A 14,623-nucleotide genomic window follows, 5' to 3' on the forward strand; every position below is an offset into this window, starting at 1 on the left:
GGATGGTAGTGGGTAAAGGGTCCACACCCACTGAACCCAAGTAAAGTTGTGTGGATACGATAGAGATTACACAGGAATTTCTGCTGAAGCCAATATTTATATTTTTATCTATATTTTATCAGTAAGTAATTCTTACAATACATTTTTGTTCATGATTCTGCAAACATTGAAATAATCATGCACACATACACTCAGGTTACATTATTCCCCTCTGGCCCACTGCTTGTGTATATAATGGGGTTTAATTGCTCGTGTAATGTGCAGTGATGAATAGTGCACCTGTGGCTTCGGGTGTTTACGCTCTCCCAGAGCCATCAGTACCTCCCCACCTCCCTGAGTTCAGTTCAACCCTGTCATTATCCTTTGAGATGATGTAACTATTAACCCTGTTAAACCGCAGCTATCTGCCCTAGGCTTGATTGTGACTCTAAGCAAGGGTAAGTTGTTTTTTTCCACCACCGTATTCTACTTGATGATTTGCAAAACTAGGACATGGTTTGTTTTCTTCGTAATCCTCACAGGATTCAATATACTGACAACGCAAAAAACATTAAATCTGTTATTTTTGTTATATTTATTATAAGACCTTATATTTTTCTGTTAGATTATAGTTACTCATGCCAATCAGCAACTCTTTATTTTCTGTCTCACTCTCTTTCCCCCCCTTCTTTCTGTATCAAAACACAATCTCCAAAATGTCCCATAACTGTATGCTCACTGTCACGTCAAATGCTTTCTTCAATTAAAATACATATACAAAAAAAACATTTAAGCTATTGTCAAGTAAATGATTTTGCTCAGTAGCACGTGCATTTTATCCAAAGCGCTTTACAATGACCCATTGAAACTCACATCAACTGCTCTTGATGTGCAGTTTCAATGGGTCATTGTTGATGAGCAAGACACTGAACCCCTAACTGTTATGAAGCCCTAAGTTAAGGGTTCAGTGTGTTGCTCATCAACACTTCGACAGGCTCTGTAGGAAAAGCCCGGGGTCATCCTGAGTCTGACCGCTCTACAATTTTCTTAGTCGGGGTGGGAGATTTAGTAAGTTAGTATGCTTGTAAGAATTCCAAACACTTCAATCTCAAAACGCAAGTAAAAAGTCTTTCAGTTTCTGTAAAATCCATGCATTTAGACTAACTCAAGTAATCAATTGCTTCCCCATGAAAGCGAGCCTATCTGGGTCATTAGTTTAGTGATCCATTGAACCACCTTTCAGTGATTCGGCTCGAGCAAGAAATCTTTGGGACCTGCAAAGTAACATAATTGAGACTCACTTCTGCAACCCTCCACACTGCTTCCGTTTAGACACATCAGTGTCTTAGTTTTGGAAAGTTCAGGTGATTCTTTGAAGTAATTAATACTGAGTTGCTGAGTCACAGCAGATTCAATGAACCGACATCTCAGATTATCACTGAGCATGTACACTACATGCGCAAAGGCCCCACTCCACAGGAGGAGACAGCTGCCTAAACAAACAGTAGCCTGAAAAAGTAAAAATGCCATGTTTTCATTGAAGTAAGAATGTGCCGTTCTATTGTCGGGTGGGGATTACATTACATTACATTACGATTATTTGGCAGACGCTTTTATCCAAAGCGACTTACATTACATTACATTGCCACCCTTCGCAGAGGGTTCCCGGTTCCCAAGCGGAAGCTCTACCCACTGAGCTACTGCCTCCCCTGGGATACTGTGAAAGAAAGTGATATGAATGTATTTAATCTCTTCAGATTCAGAATGCAGTTATAATCTAATGTAAGCATGACTCATCTGTGGTGGTGAGCTGGACCAAGACTAAATCATTTACGTATTGCATATGTAAATTTAACTCTCTCTGGATTACAGGTGTTCTCTATCTTTACACATACCTAGACTCAAACAGAAAAACCTCAAGGTCACGTCATTATTGGTTCCTTTTGCTTGATAGCCTGTTGACTGCCATTCCTTCGAGGGCTTGAGAGGCATTATAAATAGCCATAATGTAATCTGAACTGTGCATAATGCAACTGTTTGCCACGGTTTAGAGCTCGACTCAGTTGTAAGTACAATTACAGCTTTACCTTCCAATTGTCTTTCCCTCTACAGGTGGAAGACTTCAGGCTCAGACTTTCTAACAAAATTTTCAATTGCAAGATTTCTTTAACTGACATTGATTTTGTTGTTTGTTGTACTTGTATTTATTCTGTCATTGAGATACTGGCCATTTAACTCATTTATCAAGTGTCCAGAACAGCTCCATCCATGTCTTGGTTGTCCCGGCTCCTCTCTCTGTGGCCGTCCTCAGCCCTGCCGCTGCTCCTTGTAGCAATGTCAGGCAGGCATCTGGGGCTCAGAGTGGGTCTGCGAGTGGTTCAGACAGTGATGTGTTCTCAGTGGGGTGCACCGAGCACCCGAAGCCTGTCCCATGATGGAGATATAGTAATTGGAGGGCTCTTCAATCTTGGCCATGAGCCTTTACTCATCAGTCCCAACTACACTACACTGCCACACTACAATCCTTGCAATGGGTAAAGCCATGATTGTGATTACTATATTGTATATTGTATTTTTTTTTATCAGTATCATATTATCTTTATATTATTATTTTTGTGCAATGACATTTACTTGTGTCTCCCTCCTCTCCTTCGGTCTCAGTTTACGACATGTTCGATTAAAGTATATGTATGCTATGGCATTTGCTGTGGATGAGATCAATCAAAATAGTGCCCTGCTGCCTGGAGTGAGACTGGGCTACAATGTATTTGATAGCTGTGGTCAACATGGAGGAATACAAGGAGCACTGTCACTGATTGGAGGGCAAAGCAGCCACTGTCTTCTAACAAACCCTGCCTCTTATTCTTCTCTGTATGGAGTGGAAAACAGAGACAGGAGAGGTAGTAAATAACCTGTTATGCACCTACATTAATGTGCTTTCATAACACAACCAAATGGAATGATAGCATAAAGAGTGCAGTGTTGTCTTTACATTATTGCATTCCCTAACTTCTAATGTTTTACATTCTTCTAACGTTTTCATCAGGTGGTCAAACTGTTCAAGTGATTATTGGTGCTGACACTTCTGTAACGGGCAAGACCCTTTCCACTTTCCTGGGACCAATATCTGTACCTGTAGTGAGTTGAATTACCTGAACAATGAAAAATTGTCATGCCACAATAATTCAGCATGTAATTTACCTTTGTCTTTCTCTTAGATTAGCCACTTGGCAAGTTGCCCCTGTCTGAGTGATAGGAACAGATATGCAAACTTCTTCAGAACCATCCCAAGTGATATTTACCAAGCCAGAGCCATGGCCTGGCTCGCCATACGCTTCCACTGGACTTGGATTGGAGCAGTAGTAGCAAACAATGATTATGGGCATATGGCGTTAAAGGTAATTTGAAGTTGTTGTTCTGTTCATCATAGAAGCTTGGTTTGAATTCACACCATAAATGCTTTTCAATTTGGAATTTTTAATGCATTTCTTCCTCATGCACCTCTGCATTTCAGGCTTTTCAAGAAGAGGTACAAGGAAAGGGAGTGTGTTTGGCATTTGCAGAAACTCTCGACAGAGAGAACTTTAAAAGAGATCTCAGAAATGCAGCACTCACAATTCAGGCTTCAAATGCAAGGGTGATATTGATATTTGCCTGGTATACAGTTGTGAGACAACTACTCCTGGAACTTATCAAGATGAATGTGAGAATCCAAAATAAAAAGTGAATAATGCAATGATAATGAAAATAGATACATACATAAAAAACGTTTTGACAGTGAAACTTTACTCTCACTACAGGTGACTGACAGACAGTTTCTAGCAAGTGAGGCTTGGAGCACCAGTGATCAACTTCTGCAAAATGTTGCCCTTTCTAAAGTGGGAGGTGGTGTCCTTGGTGTGGCCATTCGCAGTTCAACCATACCTGGATTTGAAAATTATCTCAGAACTTTACATCCATCTCATCGTCCACATGATGAGCTCTTAAGAGAATTCTGGGAGCAGGAGTTTGGATGCAGCCCTGGATTCACACAGTCAACTGCCATACCTGTATCATCATATCGCTCCTTAACACCGAATCCCTTACACCATCTATCAAGGTCCGACAATCAATCAAATGTTTCTACTTCACCTCCTAGATCCCAACAGAAAGCTTATTAACCTCCTTGTGGGAGTAGCCTTGGTGTTACACAATCACATGAAACCTCCGTGTTTTCTCCTTTTAATTCTGTAAACTAACCATCAAGGTCTGACTATGCATGAAATGTTTCTTCTTCCCTTGCATCCAACAGGTCAAACCAGAAAGCTTCTCTACCAGCCTGTAGTGGCACAGAGTCTCTGGAGGACTTACAGCATGCACTTACTGACACCTCACAACTAAGGATGGCGTATAATGTCTACCTTGCTGTGTATGCTGCAGCCCATGCCCTTCACAGGCTTCTCTCCTGTCCTGACAGAGACAGGCCTCACAGAAATAACAGCTTGAACTGCTCTATTCCAAAGCAAATCAAACCTATAGAGGTGAAAAGTAGATAGTACAATACTAGAATGTGGGGTTGGGGCTGTTCTGAAAGACACAGCAGTTCTTCACATTTACTTGCCATTTTGGTTCTTTCAGCTTTTGCAGCACTTGAACAATGTGAACTTCACCACACCACAAGGAGAAATGTTTTACTTCCAAGGGGCTGACATTCCAGCAAAGTACGACCTTATCAACTGGCAGAAGACTCCTGACGGCTCCCTCAAACTTGTTTTGATTGGCCAGGTTGATGGATTTGACCTCCTGCTTAACCACTCAGCTATTCAATGGAGCACAGGTTCCAATCAGGTCATTGCAAAATAAAATGTTCTTGACTAACGTTAAAGACATTTTAAAATTTATTGCGAAACACATTTACTAATGAGCTTGAATGAAATTGTTATCTTTCTATTTAGATACCAATTTCAGTGTGCACTGAGAGCTGCCCGCCAGGTACCCGTGCAGCCAGCAGGAGAGGGGAACCTGTGTGCTGCTTTGACTGTATCCCATGTGGTGAAGGGGAGATTAGCAATACAACAGGTAAAGAAATTACAATATCAGACAAAGACAATTTAATGATCCAGAAACATTTTATTTAGAAGACAATGCAGGTTTCTTGTCACCCGCATTGTGATTGTTTGCAGAGTTTTCTACTTCTACTCCTCTACTTTGCTCCTCCAGGATCCCTCAACTGTGAGCAATGTCCATCAGAGTTCTGGTCCAATGATGGGCGAACTGCCTGCATTCCGCAGCAACTTGACTTCCTGTCTTTTAATGAGTCTTTGGGCATTACACTAACAACAGTAGCAGTGTCAGGTGCCCTGGTGACAACAGCTGTGTTTGTGATTTTCCTGTGTTATCGTCACACTCCTATGGTAACAATCCGCAAAGACAATAGAAATTATAAACTATATACAGTATGATGATAATGCTGATTGTTGATGAGTTATCTAAATTAATTCAACTTTACATGTTCATATGCTTGTCTCTTTATATCACATCGTCATATTAAGGTGCGAGCCAACAATTCAGAACTGAGCTTCCTGCTTCTTGTGTCACTCAAGCTCTGCTTCCTGTGCTCACTGTTGTTCATTGGGCGTCCCTCAGTCTGGTCTTGTCGGTTCCAGCAGGCAGCATTTGGGATCAGCTTTGTACTTTGTGTTTCCTGCCTCCAAGTCAAGACCATAGTGGTTCTGGCTGCATTCCGCTCTGCTCGGCCTGGTGCTGGAGAACTAATGAGGTGGTTTGGTCCAAGCCAACAGAGAGGAATTGTCTGCTTCTTCACCAGTATACAGGTGAGCTTTTTAAAAATAAATACTTTATTAACCACATTACACCATCTATTAAACTGAAATGAAATGTGCTTGCTTTTATTCAGGTTATCATCTGTGCTATATGGCTGTGCATCAGTCCCCCAGAACCGCGACGTGACCTTGGTTTTAAAGGTTCAAAGGTTACTCTGGAATGTTCTATGGCCTCTGTGGTGGGTTTCGCTCTGATTCTGGGCTACATTGGTCTGCTGGCCTTCACTTGTCTCCTTCTGGCTTTTTTGGCAAGGAAACTCCCAGACAACTTCAATGAAGCCAAACTGATCACCTTCAGCATGCTGATCTTCTGTGCAGTTTGGGTGGCCTTTATCCCAGCTTACATTAGCTCTCCAGGGAAGTACACTGTTGCAGTAGAGATTTTTGCTATCCTGGCCTCTAGCTATGGTTTGCTGCTCTGCATCTTTGCCCCCAAGTGTTTCATCATCCTCTTTAGGCCTGAGAGAAACACCAAGAAACACCTGATGGCCAGATAAATATATTGATATTTAGCTCCAATGTTTTCTTACGTACCTCTTACAAATAAACCTTAAAATGCGTTCCGAGCTGTTTGTAATTCAGTTACCAAATATTGACTGAATGATTAAAATTTCTTCTATCTCTGAACCACACCTGTGTTTTGTTCTGCCTCAATTTTATGCTGTTCATCGCTGACAGAAAACCTGGCAAATGAAAAATGAACATCATCCAGAATTCATCATCTGCATTAAACTCATTCTAATTATTTGTAGCATAAGGCAGCCATCATCCAAAACTCCAGATCTACAGCTTAGTGCTTCTGGAGTATTAATCTAATCAATTTTGGTTTGATGGTTGGGGAAGCAAGAGCACTCGAAGGAAACCCAAGCGGACATGATGGAGAATGTGCAAACTTCACACAGATAATGATGATATGATAACCAGGGCCATCACGGAACTCAAACAAAGGCTCTTTAAACTATGCAATCCCTTGATTCCAGGCGTAGTCAATGCACTGATGACCTCCAACATAATTGTGCTAGTTCAGTATTATGGGTCTGAGTGTTTAATCATACGGGCTACACAGACAACATAGACATTTCGATCCACAATGGTTGCTGCGCTACTAAAGGGCCTTAAGTTCCTGAGAATGTATGGTGCCAAAACTCCTTTTCAATGAGCTACAACAGAAGTCGTTTGAATGATGTTTTTCTTGGTCTTTAGCTTTTTGTCTATTTCCTCTCGATGGATGCTGCCAAATACTGCCCAGCTCTGCAGGTTGCAGACCTTTCTATCATTCTGTCGTACTGGGTGAAAAGTGCAAACCCCATCATTTTCCAAAACTATTTTGTATGGTCAACACACCTGATTGTCCCCCACTACCATTTTCCCTGCCAGTTGGGTAAAACTTTACTTTATGGTGCTTTTTTATTTGAACCTAATGCATGTTTAGCTCTTCCTGTCCCTTCATCCCAAAAGTTCATATTGAATCAAATATTGCACAGTGATTCTTGCAGGTCCATAGGGCAACTTTTATAACACTGGTTTGAGTTGTACCGTCACATCAAGTTGTGTGGGTACAATAAAGAAAACATGTGAATTTCAGTCCACTCCTCAAGCCAGTATTTATCATTTTATCTATCTTTTATCTGAAAATCAAATCTGCAATGAATGAATTTATGTTCATGATTCTGCAAACATTAAAAACATTACGCATACACACACACTCAGGTTACATAATTCCCCTCTGGCCCACTGCTTGTGTAAATAATGGGGTTTAATTGCTCGTGAAATGTGCCGTGATGGAGGCGATGAATAGTCCACCTGTGGCTTTGGGTGTTTACGCTCTCCCAGACCCATCAGTACCTCCCCACCTCTCTGAGTTCAGTTCAACCCTGCCATTATCCTTTAAGATGATGTAACAATTGATCCTGTTAAACCATAGCTTGCTGCCCCAGGCTTTATCAAGGCTCTAAGCAAAGGTTGGTTGTTTTTTACTTAATGATCTGCAAAATTAAAACATCTAATCGTCACGGGATCCAATACACTACAAAGAAAAAACATTTGTTCAACCCATACTTTTTCTGTTATTTGTTTTATTTCTCATAAGAGGTTATGTTTTGTCTATTAGATGGTATGAAGAGGTCCAAGCACCCTGATGCGCTCTGCCAACCATTGCATGTCGACATGGGGCCAGTTGGTGTTTAAGATGTATGGGAGAATCTTTTCTTGTATCAGACTGGCCAATAGTTGGTTTTGCTAAATGCTATATAATTGACCATTCTGAAATACTTTTGTCAATTTCTTCAATGTGTAACTTAAGAGACATTTGTGGAAATTCTTTCTTTAAATGTGCAAGGCTGCTAATGTTTTCAGCCACGACTGTGACACAAATCTGTGTCAATAGTCAACACATACGCACGCACAGAATAGACCTATCTAACACACATAGTCACTCACTACTTTATGTAGTAGTGCACAAGAGTCATCCAAATACTTGTTCAACATTTAACTAATCCATCTCACCTAATCCTTTGAGACAAACAATGTCTCAAAGGATAATCATAATGCATCATAATAAATCAAATTTATTTGTATAGACTCTATACAAATACATTTGATTTATTATGATGCATAATGATCAAGAAAATGTGGTTTCGCTTTCAATTTAGATGCCGATTTCCATGTGCAGTGAAAGCTGCCCCCCAGGTACTGGACAGGCCTACAGGAAAAGTGAACCTGTGTGCTGCTTTGACTGTATCCTATGTGATCAGCAATACCATCTGTAGTATTTGTACCTATACTACAACAACCTAAGTATCCTGGAACATATAATTAACTCACCACAAGCACACAAAAGTTTTTGAGTTTGTCTTCTGAGTATTTTAGTAGATACTGGGAATGTTGTGAGCAGTATATGATGTTTTTTGGCGTGCATAGCTTTTAACATAGGCTGTGATTCATAAAGGAGAAACTGCGTGAAAATGTGCATGCATACGGTTTTAAAAATGTGACTTTCATTGCATGTGCCATATCTGTTTTCACCGTATGCAATGATGTAGTTGGGATTCTACGCAGTATTATAAATGACGCCAAAGGACTTCAATCAATCAGACCACCAGAATATTATCTACTGATTACCTTGCTCCCACCTACAGGCCTTTTTCTCTTCCATGCCTGTACAGTTTTTCCTGGTGGTCAAAAGGAGGCTATGATAAGGGAGGCGTGGCCCCCCTTTGTGTGTCATTTTGGATTTAGTGTCATCGTTGGCCTTCAGATAGAGCATTTGCATCACGTCATACTGTCAACTGTCATACTGTTAATTTACATTCCACCATGGGCATTGCAGCAAGTATAAATACGAGCAACCACACTTGTGCTGTGCAGAGCAGGGTGTGTATGCCAGATTTAGGGTATTTCAGCAGTTGTAAGTATAAATTGCATTGTCTTGACCTCACAATTATCTTTTAATTTGACAGGTGGAAGGTGTGTGGCTGAAATATGAACTTTCTACATCTGTATTATGTGAAGATTCGGTGTAAAATGATGTGCTTTGCCTTTTTCATTATAGGAAATATTGAGAATTTTCAGATGTTTAATCTGTTGAACATCTTATTTATGTACAGTATATTATACAGAAGTATTTAACTGATTGTACGTGTACAAAACAGCTCCATCCATGTCTTGGTTGTCCTGGCACCTCACTGTGCGGCCCTCTTCAGCCCCATCACTGCTCATTGTGGGATTGTTGGGCAGCCAGTTGGGGCTGCAGGTGGTTCAGGCTGTGATATGTTCTCAGTGGGGCGCACCGAGCAGTCAGAGTCTGTCACAGGATGGAGATATTGTAATTGGCGGACTCTTTAATCTATATTATCGTCCTTCAGTTATGAACCATGACTACACTATCCTCCCAGACTACCAGCCGTGCACTAGGTAGTTATTAAATGCAAATCTTGTATTTTATTGATATGAGTACTTTCTTTTTCTTCATCTTTTTGTAATTATTATCATTATAGGTAAATCTTCAGAACGTAGCTGTTTTTTTATTTGGTGAACGTATATCAATGCTCATTTTGTTGATTAACTGACTTTCATTGAAGACATTTTTATTATATACATGTTGAAATTTGAGTAATTTTTGTTTAGCAGTGATTAGATTTACAGTCAGACATTTCTTATTTCTGCATCTCCTTCTCTCTTATGGTTTCAGTTTACAACTTGATCCATTGAAGTACATGTATGCTATGGTATTTACACTGGAGCAAATTAATCGTAACACCGCTCTGCTGCCAGGAGTGAGACTAGGCTACCGTATTTTTGATAGCTGTGGCCGACACCCTTGGGCCACACAGGGAGCACTGTCAATGATTGCAGGTGAAAGCACCAGCTGCAACTCAACAGATCATGGATCTATTTCTGATGTGTATGCAGAAGAAATGAAAGAGAGGAGAGGTACTAAATAACTTGTTGTGCACTGAAGTTCTACTGTGAATAACCCAACTAAATTAAATGATGGCATAAAGATTCCCATGTAACACTTTTACACTCACTGTCCCTCTAGTGCCTTTATCAAGCAGTCAACCTGTTCCTTTAGTCATTGGTGGGGCTTCATCTCAAACAGGCAAGATACTCTCCAAAATCCTGGAGCCGATCTCTGTACCTGTAGTGAGTTTCATTTCCTCAGGAAAAATATCGAATCATCTCCAAATAATTCAGTATGTAATCTTCTGTGTCTTTCTCTCAGATCAGCTATCTGGCTACCTGTCCATGTCTGAGTGACAGGCGCAAATATCCTAATTTCTTCAGAACCATCCCAAGTGATATTTACCAAGCCAGGGCCATGGCCCAGCTCGCCATCCACTTCCACTGGACCTGGATTGGAGCAGTGGTAGCAAATAATGATTATGGCCACCTGGCAATACAGGTGTTTGTATTAACTGATTGTGACCAAAGGTTTATAAGACTTGCACAATAATTGCACATGCCCACATTTGAATATTTCAATCAATCTCACCTTTCGTTTTGTGTTCAATGGTATATTTAAGGTATTTCAGGAGGAAGTAAAGGGTAAAGGTGTGTGTGTGGCCTTCATAGAGACCATCAACAGGGAAACTATTATGAGAGATGCCCGGCAGGCAGCACTCACAATTCAAGTTTCCAGAGCAAAGGTCATATTGATCTTCACCTGGTATACAGATGTAGAACAACTGTTCCTGGAACTTGTCCAGAGGAATGTGAGAATATGAATTCAAAATTGCATTCAATCTAATACAAACAGCAAAGAGTAATTATATAACAGTGACAAATACTGACACTTAATTTTACTGATGTTCTATTTGCTGTCTGGTTGTCACTACAGATCACTGACAGACAATATCTGGCTAGTGAGGCTTGGAGCACCAGTAAAGATCTTCTCCAAAATGTTGCCCTCTCTAAAGTATCAAGCGGTGTCCTTGGTGTGGCCGTTCATAGTTCTGAAATACCTGGATATGAGAATTTTCTCAGAAGTTTACATCCATCCCATCTTCCACATGATGAGCTCTTAAGACAATTCTGGGAACAGGAGTTTGGATGCAGCCCTGGAGTCACACAGTCAACTGCTACACCTGTATCATATAACTCCTTAACACCAAATCCTTTACGGCATCTATCAAGGTCTGACAATCAATCAAATATTTCTACTTCACCTCCTAGACTTCATCGCAAAGGTTATCTACCACCTTGTATTGGGACAGAGTCCCTGGAGGGCTTGCAGCATGTCTTTACAGACACTTCACAGCTAAGAATCACATATAATGTCTACCTTGCTGTGTATGCTGCAGCCCATGCCCTTCACAGGCTTCTCTCCTGTCCTGAGGGACACAGTGCATCCAAAAACAATGCCTCCACCTGCTCCTCTCCTCACAATGTCAGCCCTTTGGAGGTAAATGTAACCATCTCTTAATCTTACTGCACCAGGGTTAAAGGCATGCAATGAGTTTTGACCAAATCCTGAGAATCATTGAACTTCAGATTTTGCCATGGTGCATTGTAAAATGTAAATATATCCCTGATGTGTAGTATTTCACACTTGTTTTTTCAGCTTTTGCAGCATTTGAACAATGTGAACTTCACCACACCACAAGGAGAAATGTTTTACTTCCAAGGGGCTGACATTCCAGCAAAGTACGATATTGTTAACTGGCAGAAGACTCCTGAGGGCTCCCTCAAACTTGTTATGATTGGTCAAGTGGATGGGTTTGACCTCCACCTTAACCAGTCAGCTATTCAATGGAGCACAGGCACAAATCAGGTAGTCACACAGTAAATTTATTAAAGCTTAAGAAAAAAGATTATCATAACATTGACAATTATTGAAATTGAGAAGACTTTGACATACTTTAACATTTGATATGTTATGAGAATCTGCTTTGGTTTATTGTTTAGGTGCCTATTTCAGTGTGCACTAAGAGTTGCCCCCCAGGTACCCGAAAGGCCAGAAGAAAAGGGGAACCTGTGTGCTGCTTTGACTGCATCCCATGTGGTGATGGAGAGTTTAGCAACAAAACAGGTAGAGGAATTGCTTCTAAAGACAAATTAAACATATATAGCATACATATAGTTGAGCTCAAATGAAAGTTTGTCAGGTGTTTTGTTCTCTTTCTCACTCTATCAGGGTCCCTCCACTGTGAGCAATGTCCATTAGAGTTCTGGTCCAATGATAAGCGAACTGCCTGCATCCCACGGGAACTGGACTTCCTGTCCTTTAATGAAACTCTGGGCATTACTCTGACAACAGTAGCAGTGTGTGGTGCTGTGGCGACAACAGCTGTGTTTGTGGTTTTCCTGTGCTACCGTCACACTCCTATGGTAAGAACCCACAGTGAAGAGACATTGATCTGTAAATATTATCCTGTAGGCTTTGAAAGTGTTTTTGTCCATATTCTATCGACATTAAAAAAAATACTTGGCTGATAAAATGAAACTACAGTTACTATAATTCATTAATTTAACAATTTTCTCCATTTGAAGGTGCGAGCCAACAATTCCGAACTGAGCTTCCTGCTTCTTGTGTCACTCAAGCTCTGCTTCCTGTGCTCACTGTTGTTCATTGGGCGTCCCTCAGTGTGGTCTTGTCGGTTCCAGCAGGCAGCATTTGGGATCAGCTTTGTACTTTGTGTTTCCTGCCTCCAAGTCAAGACCATTGTGGTTCTAGCTGCATTCCGCTCTGCTCGGCCTGGTGCTGAAGCCCTGATAAGGTGGTTTGGTCCAAGCCAACAGAGAGGAAGTGTCTGCCTCCTTACTTGTGTACAGGTTAGATCCTCAAAATAAAGCTCTTTGAATTGAATGTAATAATTATATTACCATCCGATATGTCAGATTGATGTGTATTTGTTTTAAATTAGAACATATCTATTTTCACTCAGATCATCATCTGTGCTACATGGCTGTCCCTCAGCCCCCCAGAGCCTCAACGGGACCTGGGTTTCAAAGGTTCAAAGGTTACTCTGGGGTGTGCTATGACCTCTGTGGTGGGATTTGCTTTGGTTCTGGGCTACATTGGTCTGCTGGCCTGCATCTGCCTCCTTCTGGCTTTTTTGGCAAGGAAACTCCCAGACAACTTCAATGAGGCTAAACTGATCACCTTCAGCATGTTGATCTTCTGTGCAGTTTGGGTGGCTTTTGTCCCAGCTTACGTAAGCTCTCCAGGGAAGTACACTGTTGCAGTAGAGATTTTTGCTATCCTGGCCTCTAGCTATGGTTTGCTGCTCTGCATCTTTGCCCCGAAATGTTTTATCATCCTCTTAAGGCCTGAGAAAAACACCAAGAAACGCATGATGGCGAGATAGACTTCTCCTTCTTTATAGTCTTTCAGGGAACAAGATTGCACTTGGAAGGTCCTAGGTGTTAGTGGTTCTTGTTTATCTACTTTCTGTCCATGTAAATATCATTTGATTTTGTGCTTGGGAAAATGAAGTGAAGTAATAACTGTCAGTTGTTTTGAGTTGAGACATTTACTCCTCCATTTCTTTAATGTCATTGATTTCAATAAATAGTACACACGGATACCTCTGTAGTCATGGAGGAATAAAAAGTTAAATAAAATGAATCAAAAAATGAAATACAACAATAGTGTCTGCATGGAAAATGTTGGGGCCCATAAGCAAGTGAATACTCGATAAGGTTTTCTTAGTAAGATAACTCCTTTCAAAACTGAAATAAATCCATATGAGAGCAAAGTACAAATGCTATGAAAATGTCATCACTGTAGCCTGTCCATAACAAAGCTATATCAGTGAGCAAGTGGCCCTCTGTAATTGAGGAGACTCTTCAAAATCGCTGCCCCTCATTTTGGAGTCAGGGCACTGATTTCCAAGACACGTGTATGTTATAATGCCCATGAGATGATAGCATTGAAATACTTTGCGATGCTTTGACTCCTCAATATGCACCTCTGAATGCATTGAGTTTTGAATGACAACCTGACTTAAGATTTCTTTCATTAGACTTTCAACACGTTATGTCGGAATTTAGCTCTGCAAATATCTATGGGACACGTTTGTGCTTCCCCTCCTTGTCCATTTGTCCTTCCTATTCCTTGACACTCAGTGTTGAGTGGACGCTGCCTCTAAGGTTGATTGTAATGGTTTTGGGAAGTTACACCCTGTAAGGGTGTATTGAAATTTAACACAGAGGCCCCTATTCACCTACGTTTGGGTAGATGCATTATAAGTTATTGTTTATGGAACGATGATGAGCGATTTTAGTAACAAAAACAAGCTTTCCGATTCTCTTTTGTTGTAGTTTGTTTCACCTTTCTATCCTTATGTATTCACCTCCCTTACCTTAACTACCAGAACCAA

The 14,623-nt window shown here is 40.8% G+C and overlaps 2 protein-coding genes across 2 annotated transcripts; both read left to right on the forward strand.

The window, feature by feature from the left end:
• The first annotated feature begins 2,313 nt into the window (after positions 1–2,313).
• On the forward strand, positions 2,314–6,298 carry LOC142995282 (extracellular calcium-sensing receptor-like). The gene is made up of 12 exons (XM_076146275.1): positions 2,314–2,513; positions 2,641–2,816; positions 3,026–3,117; positions 3,198–3,377; positions 3,494–3,682; positions 3,780–4,028; positions 4,281–4,499; positions 4,597–4,806; positions 4,914–5,037; positions 5,179–5,372; positions 5,511–5,792; positions 5,876–6,298. The coding sequence occupies exons 1-12, from the start codon at positions 2,314–2,316 to the stop codon at positions 6,296–6,298; spliced, it is 2,538 nt and encodes an 845-aa protein (XP_076002390.1).
• Positions 6,299–9,459: 3,161 nt separating this feature from the next.
• On the forward strand, positions 9,460–13,609 carry LOC142995283 (extracellular calcium-sensing receptor-like). Its single transcript, XM_076146277.1, has 12 exons — positions 9,460–9,713; positions 9,991–10,241; positions 10,363–10,436; positions 10,525–10,704; positions 10,826–11,014; positions 11,140–11,372; positions 11,436–11,703; positions 11,863–12,072; positions 12,207–12,330; positions 12,436–12,629; positions 12,792–13,073; positions 13,187–13,609. The coding sequence occupies exons 1-12, from the start codon at positions 9,460–9,462 to the stop codon at positions 13,607–13,609; spliced, it is 2,682 nt and encodes an 893-aa protein (XP_076002392.1).
• The last annotated feature ends 1,014 nt before the right edge of the window (positions 13,610–14,623 follow it).

This window comes from Genypterus blacodes, unplaced genomic scaffold (genome assembly GCF_046128005.1).
Source record: "Genypterus blacodes isolate CSIRO-AG114 ecotype Tasmania unplaced genomic scaffold, CSIRO-AGI_Gbla_v1 ptg000032l_1, whole genome shotgun sequence".
Classification (NCBI taxonomy): Eukaryota; Metazoa; Chordata; class Actinopteri; order Ophidiiformes; family Ophidiidae; genus Genypterus; species Genypterus blacodes.